The sequence below is a fragment of the Hyla sarda genome, chromosome 2, assembly GCF_029499605.1.
Source record: "Hyla sarda isolate aHylSar1 chromosome 2, aHylSar1.hap1, whole genome shotgun sequence".
NCBI classification, from domain to species: Eukaryota; Metazoa; Chordata; class Amphibia; order Anura; family Hylidae; genus Hyla; species Hyla sarda.
The window spans coordinates 361,022,164-361,044,314 of NC_079190.1; the positions used below are offsets into that span (position 1 = coordinate 361,022,164).

A 22,151-nucleotide genomic window follows, 5' to 3' on the forward strand; every position below is an offset into this window, starting at 1 on the left:
GCTGCTGAATACTACAGAGGAAATTCTTTTCTTTTTGGAATGCTCTCTGATGACATCACGAGCACAGCACATCACGCCCCCTTCCCTGCCGGGGCCCCGTACAGGAGATCATGGGGGGCCCCAGCGGTCGGACCCCCCCCCCCGCGATCTGAAACTTATCACCTATCCTTAGGATAGGGGATACGTTTTTCCGCACTGGATATCTCCTTTAATGACAGGTACACTTTAATAAAAAACCTTTCTAATGTACTTTGTTTAAAGAAAAGACTAAATTTAGTAAGTTAATTTGTTTTCCCTTAGTCTCCTCAGCAGCACAATTTGGGGTGTCTCCGCCCCTGTGAGCTAATTAGGACCGGGAATTTTTTAATGAAAAAAAAACATAGGTACCTCCCCTCAAATGACTATAAAATGCCCTGTTCACATCAGGACAGTGAGTAAATTATAAAGTAAAAAATAAACTAATAAGGGAGGGAAGCTTGCGCTGCGGTGGAGGCTAAGGGAAAACAAATTAACTTACTAAATTTAGTCTTCCCTGGCATCCCTCAGCAGCACAATGTTGGGATTTAGCCTAGGGAGGGCTCTCCTGCCTTGCAGAATTTAGGATGGGCTTAGCGAAAATGGTTTCAATAGACAAGAAAGTATCCACGCTATAATGTTTTAAGAACATTAAAGGAGAGCTCCAGGTTGCAGATTTGCATATGTGTTCCAAACGGAATAACGTTCTGCCCAAGAGGCAGAAATAGACCTTGTGCAGTGTGCCCTAGTGAACTCTGGTGCAGCCAAACCCTTGGAAGTGTAGCATAAATTTATGCATTCGCAAATCCATCTAGAGATGGGAGGTTTCTCAGACTTTCTGAAGGATTTAGTTCTTTCTAAATACATTCTTAAACATCATACCAGATCTAGGGTAGCAAGGTCCTTCTGAGCAGCTCCAGGCTCAGGAGAAAACTGTGGGAGAGAAATGACCTAATTAAGATTTGCAAAAGAGGGAACTTTTGGTAGAAAAGAAGGGAAAAATCTGAAAAGGACCTCGTCAGGTAAGAAAATAGTATAAGGTCCGACAGAGGCTTAAAGGGGTACTCCGCCCCTAGACATCTTATCCCCTATCCAAAGGAAGATCACGGGGGTCTCCAGCGGCAGGACCCCCGCGATCAGGCATCTTGTTCCCTATCCTTTGGATAGGGGATAAGATGTCTTAGTGCCGGAGTACCCCTTTAAAGGAGTACTCTGGAGCAGAATATTTATAGCCCATTGTAAAGCTAGGCCAAAGTTATATAGTATCCTAAATTACCTCCGTTGCGCTAACTGCACGCTCATGCGACTTTTCGGAAAACCGGAAGTTCAGCCAGTATCTTACAATTATGAATTTCGTACCCCTGTATTCAGCCTGCCGCAGCCATCTTGGTAACGAAACGTCATCACTGTATAGATCCTCCCCGCTCTTTCACGGCCCTAGCCGCGAGTCGGTTACTCTCATATTTTACATATTCATATATTCCTCGTTTGCGCAGCTGTCCTTGGCTGGACTGCGCAAACGACACTGAATGCCTCCCGCCTATCACATACAGCATTTCCCCCCCGGACCGAACATGTGACCACTCCTGTCCAATTACGGTGCCGTAACTAACAGGGATATTCTTCAAACAAGTTTCACATGATTTCAATGTGTAACATTTTAACGGGACGGGTTTAATATAATTACTAGGGAGGGGTAAGGGTGAGGAAGGGGGAGGGGGTGAGGAGGACTGAGGCACCGAGGGACAGAAAGCTGGAGCAAGGCAGCATGGGGGATGACGATTTTTACGTCATCATCCACACCACCATAACCCGGAAGTACGCGGCACTGCAGCGGGAGAACGGCTGGACCAATTGAAGAAAGAAGGATATGTACATAGAGGTACGGTCGCAGGGAACATTTTGGGCTAAAAACTTTTACACCACAGTACTTCTTTAAGCTTGGAGTTCACTAACCCTTTAGGCAGTAGTAACAGCCAATAATAAAACAATTTTAAGAGTGAGGCTGGAATTCCACTTGTTTTTTTTTTTTGCAAAAACACCAACTCTGCCGCATGGCATTTTTTTGGTCAAAAAACGCTGTGGCCAGATGCTAGCTGTAAATCAATGAGAAATCGCAAATTTCTAATTCCACTTGGCGTTTTCTTTTTATCCTTTTGTCTTTTTTTCACTTTTTTTGGTGTTTTTTTTTCAGCTTCTTGGCGTTTTGAGTCAAAATTATGGCATTTTTCTCCAATAGAAGTCTATGGGAGTGAGAAAACGCCAAGAAAAACGACATGCGGGCTTTAACTTTGGCGTTTTTGCAGGCGGTTTTTAATCTTTTTTGGACTTTAGTGATCCAAGAAAGTGATGTAGATACCTGTTTTGAATAAAATTTCGTAGGGTACCATTAAAAAAAAAATGTCAAAAAAGATACAGTAGTAAAGAAAAGTTTTTTTTATTACTTTTTAAACAGGGATCAATTTATGTGGGCGAGGAAATAAAAATGTAGCCGACAATTATAAAAATTTATTGTGTGTGTGTTTTTCACTTTTTTTCTTTATTTTTTTAATTTTTTTTAGTTAGTACTACTACTCCCAGCATGGAACACACTGTTCCATGATGGGAGTAGTACTACCTGTACTAATAGACAGATTGCCCTTTGCGATTCTCCTGTATAATATATAGATGATGCCGGACGCTCTTCTATGGTCCCCTGCCCTGACGTATATTTACACTTATTCATATTTCCCACAGAACTGTGATTGGCCAGATGGTTCCAGCCAATCACAGCTCTCTGTGAGAAATAGGAACATGTGTATATATACGGCAGTGCAGGGGACCATAGAAGAGCGCTGGCCGCATCCATACATTATACAGAAGGACCACAGCGGGTGTCAGGAGTGATACCCGCTGTGATCTTTCCATAACTGCAGGCACTACTACTCCCAACATGGAGCACACTCTGCTCCATGCTGGGAGCTGTAGTACCTGCATTAATTGACAGATCGCAGCGGGTGTCAGAAGTTACACTCGCTGCGATCTGTCTATTAATGCAGATACTACAGCTCCCAGCATGGAGCAGAGTGTACTCCATGTTGGGAGTAGTAGTGCCTGCAGTTAAGGACACATCACAGTGGATATCACTACTGACACCCGCTGTGATCGTCCTGTCTATAGCAGAGATTGAGCGACTGTATACAGCGCACACATCCCTGCTCTGCACTATACTCCAGGCCGGCCACTCACTCATTCATATTTCTCTCAGAGCTGTGATTGGCTGTAACCATCCGGCCAATCACAGCTCTGGGTGGGAAATATGAATGAATTATGTTCTATTTACATCACTGGCCGGAGTACAGAGCAGAGATGTGAGCGCTATATAGAGCGGCGGCATCTGTGGTATATAATGGACGATCGTATCGGGTGTCAGGACTGAGACCCGGGGCGATCTGTCTATTACTACAGGTACTACTACTCCCAGCATGGAACAGTCCGTTCCATGCTGGGAGTAGTAGTACTACTTAAAAAATGTAAAAAATTTAGAAAAAAAAGTGAAACACACACACTTTATTAAAAAATAATAAAAAGATTGTTATCAAATATATACATTTTGTTTAATAAAATGTTTCCCATCACTGCAGCATCCTTTTTTTTTTTGGGTACCCAAAAGATTTTGGGTACCAAAAAAAAAATGCCAAAAGGTGACAAAAATGCAATTTCCACACAAATGAAAAAACGCCAGACGCATGACATTGCACTGGTGTTTTTTCTGGCTTTTTTTTAATCCAAAAAAAACGCAGCACAAAAAACCAAGTGGAATCTTAGCCTAAGGGTTCAAAGGGCTGAGCACAAAGTTGATGCAAGACTAACGCCAGATCCCTTTGAGCAACCGGTTTCACAGATCTAGGGCGGATCTTAGTGATGGCTTTGATGAAAGACTTTATTACCGGCTCCTGAGTGAGTTGTCTCTGGTGAGATGCAAATAGGGCTGCTACCTGTACTTTAACCCCTTAAGGTTTGTTCCTCCTTACCTTTTAAAAATCGTAACCCTTTCAATTCTCCACCAAAAAAATCCAAATTATGGCTTATTTTTTGCGCCACCAATTCTACTTTGCAGTGACATTAGTAATTTTACCCAAAAATCCATGGCAAAGCAGAAAAAAAATCATTGTGCGACAAAATTTAAGAAAAAACGCCATTTTGTAAATTTTGGGGGCTTCCGTTTCTACGCAGTGCATTTTTCGGTAAAACTGACACCTTATCTTTATTTTGTGGGTCCATATGGTTAAAATGATACCCTATTTATATAGGTTTGATTTTGTCGTACTTCTGGAAAAAATCATAACTACATGCAGGAAAATTTATATGTTTAAAAATGTGCTCTTCTGACCCCTATAACTTTTTTATTTTTTCACATACAGGGGTCATTTTTTCAGGGCTCATTTTTTGCGCCGTGATCTGAAGTTTTTAGATTTTTGTTTTGATCGGACTTTTTGATCGCTTTTTATTCATTTTTTAATGGTATAAAAAGTGACCAAAAATACGCTATTTTGGACTTTGGAATTTTTTTACGTGTACGCCATTGACCATGCGGTTTAATTAACATTATATTTTTATAGCTTGGACATATACGCACGCGGCAATACTACATAGTTTTTTTTTATGGGAAAAGGGGGGTGATTCAAACTTTTATTAGGGAAGTGGTAAAATCACATTTATTAACACTTTTTTTCCCCCTTTTTTTTTGCAATGTTATAGCTCCCATAGGGGGCTATAACACTGCACACACTGATCTTTTACACTGATCACTGGCATGTATTACATACCATTGATCAGTGTTATCGGCGCTTGACTGCTCCTGCCTGGATCTCAGGCACGGAGCAGTCATTCGCCGATCAGACACCGAGGAGGCAGGTAGGGATCCTCCATGTGTCCTGTAAGCTGTTCGGGACACCGCAATTTCATTGTGGTGGTCCTGAACAGCCCGACTGAGCTGCTGGGATACTTTCACTTTAATTTCAGACACGGCGGTCAACTTTGATCACCTCGTCTGAAGGGTTAATACAGGGCATCACCGCGATTGGTGATGTCCTGTATTAGCCGCGGGTCCCGGCCGTTGAAGGCTGCCGGGATCCCGCGTTATATGGCGGGAGCCGGCACAGGACGTAAATATACATCCTGCGTCGTTAAGGAGTTAATAAAGTTTGAAGATAGGCCTTTGTCCAACCCATCCTGCAAAAATTCCAGAATTGAAGGAATAGAAGAAGACGAGTCAATGTTCTTGGTAGTACACCATCTGAGGAAGATAGGTCTTGTTAGTCGCCTCACTCCTAGAGTGAGATAGCGTCTCAAGTATACGGTCTGAAAACCATCTGGCTTTCAATATGGACCTATCAACTTCCATGCAGTCAGACTGAGTGTTCTGAGGTTGTGGCAGAGCTGAGTGCCTTGAGACATCAGATTCTGCTTGGGGGGAAGTCTCCAATAAGTCCTTCTGCTCATCTGAATGAGATGGGAGAACCATGATCTCTTGGGCCAAAATGGAATGATGGCGATAAGTCAGGCCTGATCCTGTCTGATCTTCATCAATACCCTGAGTATCATGTAAGTTGGCGTAAAGATGTAAGCCAGATTGAAATTCCAAGGAATTGTCATGGCATCTACCCAAAAGGGTCTGTCCGCCAGATATAGGGAGCAGAATTTGTCAAGTTTTGGATTGGCTCTTGTGGCCTTCAGATCTACTTCTGGAAGACCCCAAAGGTCTACAATTTGAAAGAATACCTCTTGCTTCAAAGTCCATTCTCCAGGTATCATCAAGTCTCTGCTAAAGCGATCTGCAAGGTCATTCTGAACTCCCTTTATGTGGACAGCAGATAATCTGAGCATCTGTGTCTCCGCCCAACAGAAGATCTTGGCCACTTATATATTGCTCTTAGTTACTTGATATTGGATGAGAGAAGAAGTTCTTCTGGACTCCATTTTCCAGCCACCTTTCTTCCCAGCAGATGGGCTCCCCAACCGGATCCTGAGGCGTCTGTTGTCAAGAGTAACCATGGAGGTTCTATAAGTGACATCCCGTCCTGGGAAACGGCCCACCAATTCAGAGATCTGTGGACTGTGGGAGAGAGTCTGAGGAGAGAGTCTAGGGAGGAAATCTTCATGTCCCAAGCATGAAGAAATTCTGCTTGTAGTGGCCTCATGTGCCAGAGTGCCCATGGGACAGCTTCTGCTGAGGAGGATAGGAGACCTAGGAATCTCGTAAGAGTCCTCTGAGATACTTTGTGAGGAATGCAAAGGAATTGATATCCCTTTGATATCCTGTCCTTCCTCGCTGGGGATAGATAGATTCTTATATTGTAGGAGTCAATACAGAAACCCAAGAAGGTTATTATCTTGGTTGGGTTAGCTGAGATTTCTGCAGATTTATCAGCCATCCTAGTCTGTGGAGTAAATCCAAAGTCATGGTGGTATGAAGGTGTAGTTGTTCCTGTGTTCTGGCTAATATAAGTCAGTCATCTATATAGGGGATTACTCTGATACCCTGAACTCTGAGGACCGCCATCATAGAAGATACCACCTTTGTAAAAACAAATGGGGCTGTTGTGATCCCGAAGGGAAGGACACAAAATTGAAGATGGTGAAAGACCCCTTTGATGGAGACTGCAATCCGCAGGAATCTTCTGTAGCTCTGGTAGATGGGTATATGGAAGTAAGCGTCCTTGAGGTTTAAATAGGCACTGTCATGAACTTTTTTTTTTTATATGTTGTAGTACTGATGTACCACAACATATTTCTAATATACTTTATTTTTTTTTAATTAAAAACCTTTATTTTGAAAGCCGGCCACTAGGGGTCTCCCTCCTAGTGGCCGGCTGCAGCCTGGCATGACATCACGCCTGAATTCGGACCGATGCCAGACGGGCAATCGGTCCGAATTCATTCAGCCTGCGCTTTCTCCCTGCCTGTCAATCAGACAGGTGGGAGCGAGCGCATTGGCTCCCTGGTCTCAGACACCGGCCACTCCTCCCGCACCATTTTGCTGCTGCTGCCCCTGCACGCCAACCTTACACTCCCTGGCCTCACACACCGGCCCCGCCTCCCGCTGCTGCCTCAGGACACACTTCGGTATGTGTGTTTCGGGTGGGGGGATTTTTAGCGCCGTGGTCAAAACATTTATTGCTTTCGGGGTGGGGTGGCATTGCGGGGGTAGCGCCGCGGCCATAACAAAGTTATTGTTTTCACCACAGGGTGCTTCCAGTTGTTGCACCACTACAACTCCCAGCATGCCCTGACAGCAAATAGATGTCAGGGCAAGCTGGGAGTTGTAGTGGTGAAACAGCTAGAGGCACACTGTATAGGTGAACTAGGGGCGGAAGTCCCCCCCCCAGCAGGCATCAGTGACGTCGCGCCTGCTGGGGAAGTCTGCCTGGTAGTGAGCACACTACCAGGCAGACAAAAAGGCATTCATAATATGTAAAAAAAAAAAAAATTAAAGGCAGGGAGGGGGTTACGGATAGATGGGCAATAGGCAGGGACAGAAAAAAAAAAGATGATGGGAGCTACTCTTTAATGACACCATGTAATTGTTCTTCTGTAGAATCGTCTTGACAGATCTTATCATTTCCATACGAAACCTTTTCTTTACTATGAATTGATCGAGATACCTGAGATCTATGATGAGTCTCCATTTTCCTCCTGGCTTGGGTACTAGAAAGACAGGAGAATATACCCCCTTGCCCCTTTTGGCTAGGGGAACGGGTTCTACTGAAGCATTTGCAATAAGCTCTAGGATTGACTCCTCCAAAAAAACCTGCTTTGGAGACTTTAGAATGAAGGATGTTAGGAACCTTTCTGGAGAATGAAACATGAGGGGAAGAAAATAACCACTCCTTACAATGTTTAGCACCCAAACATCTTTTATTAGATCTTGCCCGGCCTGGAGAAAAAAATGGAGACGGCCGGCTACTGGCATGCTGTCTGAGTCAGAATTCTGACTTTTTTTGAACTTCTGGCTCTAGAAGAACCTCTTCTTGCTGAACTGGATCCTCTGCCACGTCCAGGGTTTCTATTCTGCCTGGCTCTCTGTAGAGAACGGTCGCGTCTTGACTGGCTGTAGCGACCACGAAAGGATCTGTCAGATAACAGAAGATTTATCCCATTCTTATTGGAGAGCTCTTCCATAATGGTATCCAATACAGGACAGAATAGCTTGCCTGGATTAAACTCCAAGTTATAGAGGATATACTTTCAGTGGCTGTCTCCAGGCCAGTGCCTTAGCAGCAGCTATTCAGGCCTTTGGACTCCGGCAAGATGGCGCCCTGCCGGAAGTGAGCGCAAGCCCCAGAACATTAAGGTGAAAAGGGGAGCTCAGGAGCATCCATGCTCACATAAGGACAGAAAAAAACTCACTCTTCTGATGTGAGCAGGGCATTTTATAGTCAGCTGAGGAGAGGTACCTATGTTTTTTTTTTATTTCATTAAAAAATCCCTGGTCCTAATTAGCTCACAGGGGCGGAGACACCCCATATTGTGCTGCTGAGGGACGCCAGGGAATGAAGTTCTCTATGTTTTATTTGTGTTTAAAAAAGCTGCCACTAGGTGTCTCCCTACTTGTCAAGAACACATTTCCCCCATGTCTGGAGTGCAAATTAGCCAATTAAATTAGCCAATTAAAGCTCATCTCACACTGAACTGCTCTGGGCTGGAAGTTATCCCCTGTATTGCTTCAGATGATGTCACCCCCTGCTGGGTAGCACCCCTTACCAGTCTGTGAACCTGTCTGAGACTGAGCAGAAAATACAGAGCAATATCAAGGTAGAAAACAAAAAAAAAAGTAAAAATAAAGGCTGGGGGTGGTTTATCCTGGGGGAAGAACATTAGCTGTGATGGGGAAGAATGTTACCTGTGATGGGGGAGAGAAAATTATCTTTGATGGGGGAGAAGAAAATTAGCTGTGATGGGGGAATACATTATCTGTGATGAGGGAGAATATTATCTGGGATGGGAAGAACATTATCTGTGATGAGAGAGAACATTATCTGTGATTGAGGAGAACATTATCTGTGATGGGGAGAAGAACATTATCTGTGATGGGAGAACTATATTAGCTTGATGGGGGAGAGAACATTTTATCTGTGCTGGGGAGTAGAACATTATCTGTGATTGTGAAGGAATGTTATCTGTGATGGAGGAAATCATTATCTGTGATGAGGGGAGAACATTTTCTGTGATGGGGGAGAAAAACATTATCTGTCATAGAGAAGAACATTAGCTGTGATGGGGAAGAATGTTATCTGTGATGGGGGGATTCATTATTTGTGATAGGGGAGAAGAACATCTGTGATGGTGGGGAGAACATTTTCTCTGTGCTGGGGAGTAGAACATTATCTGTGATGGGTAGAACATTATCTGTGATTGTGAAGGAATGTTATCTGTGATGAGGGGAGAACATTTTCTGTGATGAGAGAGAACATTATCTGTGATTGAGGAGAACATTATCCGTGATGGGGAGAAGAACATTATCTGTGATGGGGTAGAAGAACATTATCTGTGATTGAGGAGAACATTATCTGTGATGGGGGAGAAGAACATATTCTGTGATGGGGGAAGAACCTTAGCTGTGATAAGGGAAAACCTTATCTGTGGTGGGGAGGAGAACATTATCTGTGATGGGGAAAAAATGTAAGGAATCAGATAGGTAAATGTCAATAAAGGCCAATCTAAGAGGACAGAAACAATAAACTACTGTAATACCAACAAGATGCAGCCCAGACATAACCAAACTAAATAGATTCCTTTCCCCTACAGTGCCCCTAGAGGCAGAAATGCATGTTGCTCTTTTTTTAAAAAGTGCTTTCGCAGTTTTTGAATTGTATTCCAGGATTTGCTTCAGGTAAGACTGGTGAATCTACAAAGATTCTCAGATGAATTTCATAAAGGGAGACAGTTTGTTTGAAATAATGAAAAATGTATTATATATGCATGAAAATAAAAAGAATATAGCACTACTCATATAGACATTTACTATTGGGCCCTAATGGTAAGAGTGGAACACTGCTTCTTCCGACCCCTTTTTCAGTAGACAAAGGGGGAGATTTATCAAAACCTGTCCAGAGCAAAAGTTACTTTCATTTTTAACGAGGCCTCTGCATAATGAAAGAAGCGATCTGATTGGTTGCTATGGGCAACTTTTCCTCTGTACAGGTTTGGATAAATCTCCCCCAAAATCTTTTTGTCTACTGAGGAAGGGGTCGGATTAAGCACTCTGAAACTCGTCTAGAGCCTTCTTAATCTGAATTTAGCACTTAAACCGCACTGCTAACAGCTTACAACCCAAATGTAAGCCGGCTTCAATTAAACAGACCCACCTACATCACCTGGTTCTCCATTCTACACCTCGGGTATGCTGTTTGTCTGATCCACTAGCCACTCCTGGCCTGTGTCTGAGAACGCTAAACCGGGAGCACTGGACTGCTGAGCTGTAGGTTTCACTCGCTGTGGTCTCCTGCTGGAGCCCGATTCCAGGGTCATCTTGTGAATAACCATCCCGTACATCAGTACACACGGAGACTGCAGTCACCATCACCTAGAGGACTTCAGCGCCCGTACTATCTCAAACAGCCGCAGGACATTATTCTCAGTCCGTCGCAATACGGGACCAGCGGCCGGAGATTCGGTGAGATACATGATTACAATTCCTATATTATATTGTAGGTGGCCAATTATAACCATCCTAGACTCTGTCTATTAACCATCTCAGAAACTGTCCAATATACATTTTATGGTTCACTATATGCCGAACCATCTCCATTTGCCGGATTATCGAAATTCTGAAGTAACAGATAACACCAATATTACATCAAGTGCTTTTACAACTAAAAGCAGTGTTCCACTCTTACCATTAGGGCCCAATGGTAAATGTCTATATGAGTAGTGTTGCTCGTGAATATTCGCGAATATCGCATATGCGCGAATTCGCGAATATTTGCGACTATAGCACTATATATTCGTAATTACGAAAATTTGTTTATTATTTTTTTTTCACAGTACACATCACAGTGATCATCCCTCTCTGCTTCCAGCTTGTGTGGTGTAAAGAAGGCTCTAATACTACTTTGTGAGACTGGCGCTCGAATTTTTGCATATGCGAAGATAAAACCGAATATTACAAATATGCGAATTTAGCGAATATATGACAAATATTCGCAAATTCGAATATGGCCTATGCCGCTCAACACTATATATGAGTAGTGCTATATTCTTTTAATTTTATTTTCATGCATGTTTTTATTTACGATTAAGGTCTAAAAACTGTATAATAAATTTAGCATTTTTTCAAACAAACTGTCTCCCCTTATTCTATTATGTACCATCTGGTATGGTGAGATCCTTGAGGTGTGTTATTCTTCTTTCACTTTTGCGAATTTCATAAAGGTCTAAATGTTATACTGTTTGAAACATGTTATAAATATATTATCATTATAAAAGAACATATTCTATACACCTTATAGAACATATTTAATTTTCCCAGGACAAAAATAAAGAACAACTTTGGAGACAAAAATGTTTTTGTTTTTTTTACCTAATTTTTCCAGGCTTTGTCATCTCAAAACTGGGGGAGGTTTTTAAAATCTGTTCAGAAGAAAAGTGGAGCAGTTGCCTAAGGCAACTAATTCTATTGCTTCCCTAAAGAAGCATTGCTTATATCATGGACTCTCAACATCACTAGTCCTACAGAACCATTTGTCTTCTTCCAGCGCAGCTGCATTCATACATTTCATTACTCTAACCTAGTCATGTGATCGCCAGTCTGACTCAAAAAAGTTACTGTGCTTAACCCTTTAAGGACCAAGCCCATTTTGACTTAAGAATAAGGCATGACAAATAGAAGCGAAACAAATAATACAGTTATAATAAAGAATAACTCTGAAGGCCATTGTGTTTACACAAAAATGCAATCAATATAAATATTTACTTTCATATTATAAAACACATTTTAGTAAAAAATTCTCTTTTACAGATAATGAACCATCTCTGACTTTCTCATACATTTTTTAAGCAATCTGACCATTTTACTTTTCAAAATACAAATCTTTTCCATGCTTAGGAATTTACGTAATACAGGGCGATTAAAAAAGGATGGTGCAAAATTATAGCTTCTGTATTTATAACCGAGAAAAGATAAAACTAATTTATTTACATGAAAAATACTTTCTATCCCGTTTTTTTCTATACACTACAGATATTAAAATGCAGATACGCAATAACATGGTTTGTTGCATCTGTATTTACATACTAGTCAGTCTGGTCGACGTTCTAGGATTACGCCCGTACACGGCTCATTGTCTCTTGCCCAGACTTTTCCTATGACATAAACACCCAGTGGTTTTGAATTGCTTCACCTAATGTGAAGTGCAGTTTGTATGCGAAGCTTATTTAACAAATTTATTCTGAAAGTTTCGCTGTACTGTCACAACAGACACCATTCTTGCTAATTTTCTTGCTTCGATATTGCCATCTTATGTCACACTATGCATTAAATTTGGCTCTTAAAACTGAAAGCTGTGCTATGATTTGGCAACTAAGCCAGTTTTTCCTGCAATGGAATGTCCGTGGACACTTCACAGACATGCTGGCACTAGGACCGCTCGGAAATGTGCAGTCTCATAGATGGCAATGCATTTCTGAGTGGAATCTGCAAAAACACCCAACAGGTTCAATGTTTTTGCAGATGCCGGAATCAGAATTTTCACGGAAATTCTGCCGTGTGAACAGAGCAGTAGAATCCCATTAAGGAATACCCCTACAAAATATTCATGCAAAATTCCACACGGACGTGTGAACATAGCCTAAATATAGGCCTTTACTTTTGCACCATCCCTTTTGAACTACCCTGTACAGTGGTTCCTCAAGTTACAATGGCCTCAGGTTACAATATTTTCAATATACAATGGTCTTATCTGGACAACTGGGACTTGAAATCATACTCAATATACAACGCCAGTAACAGTGATTTGTTGCTTCTAGAAGCACTTTCTGTCTTTTATTTGTTAGCTATCTGGTCACTTCATTTTTTATTACTTAGGGTGCCATTTTGGGCTTTAGTAGTAATTACTGGCTTCCCATAGAGTCGTAGTCCCAAGATAAAATGGTTTCAACTTACAATTTTCATCATAGAACCAATTAATATTGTAACTTGATGTATTATTGTTTATTTGCTTTCAAGTCCTTGTCCTTTGGTTTTTAGGGACTGTGAAGGATTGTATACAGTGGCTCCGCCATTCAAGATTCATTTGGCATTTGTTAAAATACAACAGCTTCACAACTTTTATTTGTGCACTGGTCACTCTAGAATTGTGAGTTATTGTGACTATTACTGACGCCCTAGTTATTTACTATGGGTGAAAAAGTTTTCCAATTGCAACAATTCCAACCATGTCAAGATTGTGTGTGACTTTTTTTCATACAGATACTTTATGTTTACAGCTTTACACTTTTTATTAACAATGATCATTGATAAGGCCCCACCCACACTGTGGACATTCAGAGGTCAGAATTCCGCTTGCAGCAGGCCCCGCCAAAATCAACGGCGGTAAAACCTGGCAGACTGTGTAACAGCAATGCAGTTTGGCGCCTAGGGAATGAACATGTTCATTTTTTGAGCCAGAGGTCCATTCCACCAGTGAAAATCCACTACAGAAATTCCATAGTGTGCACAGAGCAGCTGAGACTCATTGAAAACAATGGGACACTGCTGCAAGGGGAATTCTGTAGCTGAATTCCGATGTGTGCAGTGTGGATGGGGCCTTTGGGGATAAAGGAAGATGGCAGAAATATTGTCACAGTTTAAAAAAAAGAAAGAAAAAAAAAGGTCACTGGGTATCTTATAATAAATAGAATCATAACATTGTTTTTATTTTATCTTTAGGAACAGGGATATTAATATCAGGGTAATGTGTAGATGGTCCTTATATATGCCAAGTTGCTGGTGGTTTTCTAGGCCCCTTTGGCTTTGCAAATCGATTCCCAAAACCTAGAAAAAAAGTGAAGAGTTAGTGTTAAAATAAAATACAAGGATTTTTTCTTTTTCAGGAAATAAATAGACCACCATGACTCAGGTTGATGTGCACTTAAACATGAATTTTTAGATTAAAGGAGCTGGTCTTCAAAGCCTGCCTGTCATTTTAGGCAACTTTTCTAAATAAGCTGTTGTGTGTGTACATGAGAAGTAGCACTATTTCTGGCCATAATATAACTTGTATATGGTATTTTTTTTTTTTTGCAAAGTTCTGCTCTGCAGGCTTCTTCTCTAATTTTCACTACTCCCAAGGCTGATGAGTGCAGCTCCTTTCCTCCCCCCTAAGCCCATTCTACAGTATATCACAAATGAACTTATATTAACCTCCAGCGTTCCTGTTGTGCCTCTGGTGTCCTGCTCCGGTTCCTGGTTTTGATCCTCTTCCCGAGAGACAGCGTGACTTTTGGGCCCAGAGTGACGTTGGGGCCCAGTGTGTCACACTGCTGCTCAGCCAATCACTGGCTGCAGCTATGTCACACCTTAGCCAGCGATTGGCTGAGCGACAGGACACCAGAGGCATACCGGGAGTGCTTGAGGTAAGTAGAGGTTTATTTTTTTTATATACTGTAGAATGGGCGTAGGACACCAAATCTATCATAATACCCAGAGCATGCTGCCTTTAAAAATGTCACAAAGTCCTAAAAGGCACCACAAGCCAAATGCTGTGTATTTAAATATTTTAATATAATTTACTATTAGGGCCCATTCACACTACAGAATTTTCATGTGGAATTCGAAAATTCCGGTGCAGCCTTCCATTGTTTTTAATGGAATTCTGCTGCAAAGTACACTGCAATTTTCGAGGCGCAATTTTCACAGCGATTGTTATGCAAGGCAGAAAATCTGGACTGTGTGCATCCATCTTGAGCCGATATGCCTTCTCTTCATTAACAGCAGGTTACTGCTTAGACTAGGGCTGCTTTTGTAATGTAACCCCTTGATTGCTGTAATCCTGCTGCTGTTTGTTGCCTTTTTGCTTACAATAAACACTCTTACTGGTTAGGACTGTTACCCTGCAGCACTGGGTTTTTTAGGTTCGAATATGACCAAGGGCAACATCTGCATGAAATGTGTATAATTTCCCTGTATTTACATAGATTTCCACACTCCAAGAACATACTGATAACTTAGTGTTCTATGAATCTGGAGCAGTGTTGGTGTCTAACATATTACATCAATTTTTATCTTCTCTGTACAATAGATTTTAAACACCTTCGGGACATAGACTGATGTGAATGGTGACATCTCTATTCAGTGCTGCAGAATATGTTGGTGCCATGTAAATGAGAAATAATTATAACTAAAATGAATATTAAAAATATAAAAAATTACCAAAATGTAAAAATGAGAAGGGAGTACTCGATTGAGAAGATGAAGATTCTGTTTTCGCTAAGCTGCAAACATCTATTAAAACAAAAAAGATTTTTTTCTATTTCAGTTTTTCCTCAGACAGTTTTCATAAACCTTTCTCTGATAACTTCAGCAGCAGATTATTATGTATCATTAGTCATAAAAACTGCAACATGTAGAGTCTAACATGCATTTCAAATGTGTAGTTATTTGTCTACTATAAATCTTCTTTTATATGTACACATATATCTGCATTTTCTACAACATGCTTTATCTTTTTTTTTATGTTTTACAGAACTGCCGCATTAAATGCTTATCATTTTGTTGCTACAAATTGAGAATTTCAAATTGTAGACAGGTGTGGAAAAAAAAAAAAAAAACTGCTTAGCCAATGGACTAAAACTGAGCACAATCTACTTGTCCCTTATGACGATCCACTTGTCCTGGTACATAAAATAATTTTAACCAAAATAGTCTGTAAATAAGATCTTTATTAGGGTGGGTTCACACTATGTTTGTAGTGTACGGGTGCCGGATTCGGTTGGGAGGAGTGAAAACCGTCCGCACCCGTACCCTAGCCTGATCTGGGCAGGATCCCATTCATTTCCGGTCGGTTCATTGAAATGAATGTGGTTCCGGCTGGATCCAACTGGGGTACGGGGGCGGCCTGTTTTCACTCGAATCTGGCACCCGTACACTACAAACATAGTGTGAACTGGCCCTTAATAAAAACTTAATAGGTAGACCAGTATGTAACCCCACTAGGTGAATAGGGCCCCTGATAAGTAAGTCCGCCCCATTTAAGGAATACTGCAGTAAAAAATAACTTATCCCCAATCCGAAAGATAGGGGATAAGTTAAAGATCGCGGGGGGGGGGGGGGGGGGGATCCGACCTCTGGGATGCCAACTGGCCCCCCCCCATGTATCTTATAGAGATTCATGGATGGGGGCATTTCATCTGGGGACACTCCCTTCATGCGACTGCTGAGGCCCAGTACATGTGATCGCAGGGGGGTCCCCAGCGGTTAGACTCCCCGCAATCTATCACTTATCCCCTTTTCTTTGGATAGATTATGTAGGATTATTATTATTCATGTATACACATATACAAATCTACACTATATATATATATATATTACACAAAATTAATATGAGGCTTTATATTAATGTATTTTAAAGGTAGACTTACTTTTTTTCACGTTTCTCAATAATTTCAGACTCTATAAATTGACAAAAAATCTAAATGTAATCATTACATATAACAAGTCGTTTTGCATATTTTTTTTAAGGCTACATTTACATGAGAAAACTTCCCTACACTTGTGGTATATGCCAGAAAACTGTCATATATCACAGCATACCCCCACAGAATCCATTGATTTCAATATACATAGTTACCATATTTGGTACACATGGTACTTTTCTTTGTTTGACTCAAAAGTGCAGACAGTTACACTTTCGAGGCCCACATAAAAAAAACAATGGATCTGTTGGGGTTATGTTTGTGGTAAATGTCGTCATTAGAGGTGCACCGAAATGGAAATTTCAGAACCGAAACGAAACCGAAATAAAAAAAAATGTCCGGCCGAAACCGATACCGAAAATGACTTCTCCTCGTCTTCTGGTAAAATGCAGCGCTCCGCTCATTAGATTAGATTTCCCCACATTAGATTGCCATCTCCCCCACATTAGGTCGGGAGTTCCCCCACATTAGTAGGCAGCTCCCCCACAATAGTAGGCAGCTCCCCCGCAATAGTAGGCAGCTCCCCCGCAATAGTAGGCAGCTCCCCCGCAATAGTAGGCAGCTCCCCCGCAATAGTAGGCAGCTCCCCCGCAATAGTAGGCAGCTCCCCCGCAATAGTAGGCAGCTCCCCCGCAATAGTAGGCAGCTCCCCCGCAATAGTAGGCAGCTCCCCCGCAATAGTAGGCAGCTCCCCCGCAATAGTAGGCAGCTCCCCCGCAATAGTAGGCAGCTCCCCCACAATAGTAGGCAGCTCCCCCACAATAGTAGGCAGCTCCCCCACAATAGTAGGCAGCTCCCCCACAATAGTAGGCAGCTCCCCCACATTAGGTCAGCATTTCCCCCACAATAGTAGGCAAATTCCCCACATAAGGTCAGAATTTCCCCGACAATAGTAGGCAGCTCCCCCACATTAGGTCAGCATTTCCCCCACAATAGTAGGCAGGTTCCCCCACAATAGTAGGCAGCTCCCCCCAACAATAGTAGGCAGTTCCCACACAATATTAGGCAGCTCCCCCCAACAATATTAGGCAGCTCCCCCCACATTTGTAGGCAGCTCCCCCCCACATTAGGTCAGCAGTTCCCCCACAATAGTAGGCAGTTCCCCCACAATAGTAGGCAGCTCCCCCCCACATTTGTAGGCAGCTCCCCCCAACAATATTAGGCAGCTCCCCCCAACAATATTAGGCAGCTCCCTCCAACAATATTAGGCAGCTCCCCCCAACAATATTAGGCAGCTCCCCCCCAACAATATTAGGCAGCTCCCCCCCAACAATATTAGGCAGCTCCCCCCCAACAATATTAGGCAGCTCCCCCCCAACAATATTAGGCAGCTCCCCCCCCCAACAATATTAGGCAGCTCCCCCCAACAATATTAGGCAGCTCCCCCCAACAATATTAGGCAGCTCCCCCCCACAATATTAGGCAGCTCCCCCCCACAATATTAGGCAGCTCCCCCCCACAATATCAGGCAGCTCCCCCCAACAATATTAGGCAGCTCCACCCCAACAATATTAGGCAGCTCCCCCCACATATGTATGCAGCTACCCCCCACATTAGGTCAGCAGTTCCCCCACAATAGTAGGCAGCTCCCCCCACCCCACAGACATACAGCTTCCAGCCATATACAGTGTATGGCTGGAGGCTGTATGTCTGTACTGCTGCCCCCACAGTGTTCTGGTCACCGCTCCTCTGGCCCGGGGTCACATCTACTGCTATGGCCTATGGGCCATAGCAGTAGGTCCCGGGACCGGAGGAGCGGTGACCGGAACACTCAAGAAGATGACGCGGTCACTTACCAGGCCCCGGCCAGCGCGCATTCTCCTGTGACGATCCTGCGGTCCTCCTGCGTCTCTATGGCTGTACGCACGGGACGTCAGTGACGTCCCGTGCGTACGACCATAGAGGCGGAGAAGCAAGGGATCGCAGGAGGACGCCGGGGAATGGTGAGTGACAGGCGGACATCCTTATGTCCCGAAAAGGTTTTTCGGGACACAGAGATGTCCGGGATAGGATGTCCGGGATGTGCAGCCTTATCCAATGATAGCTCATCTCACACACTGAACTGCTCTGGGCTTTGCGTAGCAGAGTGAGGGAGGAAGTTCTCCCCTGTATGGCTTCAGATGATGTCACAGCCTGTTGGGGAACGCCCATACCCAGTCTGTGAATCAGATTGAGACTGAGCAGAAAATACTGAGAAATATCAAGATAAGAAACTAATAAATAATAAAAATAAAGACAGGGGGTGGTTTATCATGATGGTGACAGTGAAGATCATGAGAGGTACTCTAATATTAAGGGGTGCCAATAATGATAACTACACCTGCACATACATGATTAAATTATAAGTGTAAACCACTTATTTCTAGTGACATGTCACAGAAATCTCTCGAATAGATTTACCTCGATGTAGAGATGAAGATATTTTTCCCACCATTTGTTGGGTATTTTATGGCGCTTGAGGAACTATTGTAAGGTTTAATGCTATAAGGTTATCACACTTAATGGTTAATTACCATATAAATGTAAAAATGCAAGTTCTATAAATGAAAGGAAGCTGGCGATGAGAACCCTTTGAACACTCATGTTTGCTGCTTTCAAAGCGTTCATTACCTTTTTTCTGGTGATTTGTTGTTCAGGCTCTGAAGATGGCACCGAGCCACTCATTTCTGTTTTAATGAGATGTAAGGGCTCAGAGACTTCTGGAACAATGCTTTCAACATCTGAAAAAGTAGAGCCTATGCATAAGGTCTAAACAGCAAGTACACAATGAAAAAGCAGCTAGTATTATTCAACAATTTTGAAACATGTAAAATCTTATCTCAAATGCACATTTTGCTCAAATAACTGTAGCAGGGTCAAATTGTCTGAATATTATCTTAATAAAACACTAATCCACAAAAGATGGATGAAAGACGGAACGATGCACTTACCATCAGTTGAAGGACTTCTTACTTCTTTAATGTTTCTTATTTAGATAAATTAATTAGTAAAATGTGCAAAGGAGAGACAAACATGTAGGCGAGGGGGCAGTGCTCTGGATAAATGGACCGTTTCACCCACAGGTGCATTTCATTAGGCCACCTGATAGCCCGATAAAATGCACCTGTGCGTGAAACGGTCTGTTGTTTCAGAGGAATGCCCCCTCACCTACATGTTTGTCTGTCTCTCCCTTGCACATATTTCTAATGGACACAATAAAGAAGTGAGAAGTCCTCCAACTGATGGTGAGTGCATTGTTCCTTCTTTCATCCATTCTCTGTGGATTAGTATTGCATGGAATTTTGTTTGGTGAACGAATGCACCACCTGTTGTTATAGATTGCGAGTCTCACTGACCAAGAGTTGTGAACTGTGCAATTACATTGCACCTTTTCCAAGTATGTTTTCTATTGTGCAAGAAAGGAATATAAACTGTGCATGTCTGGTACATTTTTTAGGGGGTATGCAGATCTCTAACTATCATACAAATTTTAGATTAAAGGTAAACTGACAGTAGGGTCACCTGCACAAACCCTAATACACAGGTTATATTCATCCTGTTGCTAGTATGGAATTTTCTGCTGATATCCCTGACTCTTTATAAATATGAATCCCCTCTTCCTCAGCATGTCCTTGAAGGAGGCAGAGTTCTTAGCCGGGGATGGGGGGGGGGGGGAGGTATAGATGCGGTTTATTGTCTGGAGCGGCCAGAAGAAAGCATTGCTCATACAGGTAAGAAGCGTTAGAAACAGGGTCACCTGTACTATTTACTTGTATATTTAAGTTAGTGCAGGTGATCCTGCTATAATTTTCCTTTAAAGACAGATCTTTGATAATTTTTTTTACTTAGAGTGATTGCCAAGAATCTGTTATCGGAAATGCCAGCAAAAAACTGATTTTACCATGTTACAGCTATAAAAAAAAAACAATAAAGGGCCTATTAAAAATCAATAGACCCCCCCCCCCCTCTCTTTTGTCTCCCTCCGTCCCATGTTTTACATGTAAATGTTTATTCAAAAACTTTAATAAACATCTTTTGAAAAGAAAAATCAATAGCCAACCTTATTTTTGTCTTATTTTTTTTGCCTGAACTCCTCCCGATTTAAACTCTGAGCCCATAGCTTTAGCTATTAGAGTGGATTAACAGTGGGTTTGGCTATGTGGACATTTGGCATCTTCTTTTTTCTTTTAGCCTTCTAAGAGCGATAACTCTTTTTCTTTTTCAGGGCCAATTGTCCAAAACATTCAAAGAGGCAGGTAGCTCAGGTGTGCTGCAAAGGGCAGGGTGACTGATGTGTGGGAGGGAGAAAAGTGACCTCACACTTACAACAAGGAATCCTGGGAATTGTAGTTGGAGGGAGGGAACTCCAACAGGAAATAGCTATTTCACAAAAAGAAAGCAGGAGTGTCTGGAAAGTAAGTACTAAAGTCACCTTATGGTGTAGATTTTGTTTTGGAAAACCGAAAACCATGTATTGTCATAATACTATCATGTTTTTACTGTTCTGCCCTTATACTCACAGCATGCTTCATCTGCAATAATAAAAGAGTCTGCAGTTCTTTCTGGTAGAGGAGGTGTAGAAGGAGATCTATTCCGGTTTTTTTCTAGGACATAGAAAGCAATATTATGGATTTGGTACAGAAAAATATGTAATGTAATAGAAATGTTGATATTTCTGTAATTGAGTAGGCAATTTTAATAAAACTCCAGGGACTTAAAGAGAAAAAATATATGCAAAAAAGAAAAACACAAGCATCACACAGTTCTGGTGCCAGCATTCTAGATAAGAACCAGGGGCACTCAGTATGTTGAAAAACAAAAAATAGCAGCACTCCAAAATACTGTATGTGAAAAAACATTTTTTTTCCTCACCAATATGTGTCATCAAAGGCAATGTTCAGCTCACTCAACTGAGCCTTTGTCAAGCATGAATGCATGAGAGCGCTAAGGCGTTGCCTTCTGAGATATACAGTATATGGGTGAGTAAAAATGCTATATATTACTTTTCCTGTGAAACAGCATTGCTGTTAGCTTTGTTTAAAAAAGCATCAGCCCAAGAAAGCTAAGAGGGCACTAACTTCTAGACCACACTACCTGTTTCCTGTTGATAGCATTCTCATAAACATCTTGTAGATAGCTGTAGCTAGAATACTTAAACACTGTTGACTGTCTTTGTTTTTCACATTAGATTTGTAATAACTCATCCGTTTTTGCCCCGAAGGGTTATACTTCCCTGAGTTGTTGCTTGGCCTGGTTGCTTGGCTACACCCTAGCCAATCTGGGCTGTTAGCAGCTAACCAGGCTGAACCTGCACTTGTGGGGATAGCTACTTAAGTCCAGCGCACTCCGTTTGCAGTTGCCAGTGAAAAAACTTAGTTTGAGTAACCAGCAGTTTGTTCTCTGTTATCTGAATATTGACCTTTGCTAGGCTTTTCACCTTTCTTCTGCTTTTGTGTTTTGGTACTTCGTACTTCATCAGTTGCTGACCCAGCTAGTCTGACCAC

General features: G+C 42.1%; 1 protein-coding gene across 5 annotated transcripts in view; it reads right to left on the bottom strand.

Annotated features, from left to right (window-relative positions):
• Positions 1–11,935: 11,935 nt before the first annotated feature.
• PTPN22 (protein tyrosine phosphatase non-receptor type 22) overlaps positions 11,936–22,151 on the bottom strand; it is a 146,395-nt gene continuing 136,179 nt past the window's right edge. For 4 of the 5 annotated variants that reach the window (XM_056558334.1, XM_056558337.1, XM_056558335.1 and 1 more), the window contains 5 exons: positions 21,168–21,251; positions 19,279–19,388; positions 16,615–16,645; positions 15,407–15,478; positions 11,936–14,029 (listed from right to left, as the gene is read on the bottom strand). In XM_056558334.1, the coding sequence (XP_056414309.1) occupies positions 13,965–14,029; positions 15,407–15,478; positions 16,615–16,645; positions 19,279–19,388; positions 21,168–21,251 (362 nt within the window). In that variant the 3' untranslated portion in view covers positions 11,936–13,964. The remainder of the gene's footprint in view (positions 14,030–15,406; positions 15,479–16,614; positions 16,646–19,278; positions 19,389–21,167; positions 21,252–22,151) is intronic. The other variant, XM_056558336.1, reaches the window with a different exon arrangement.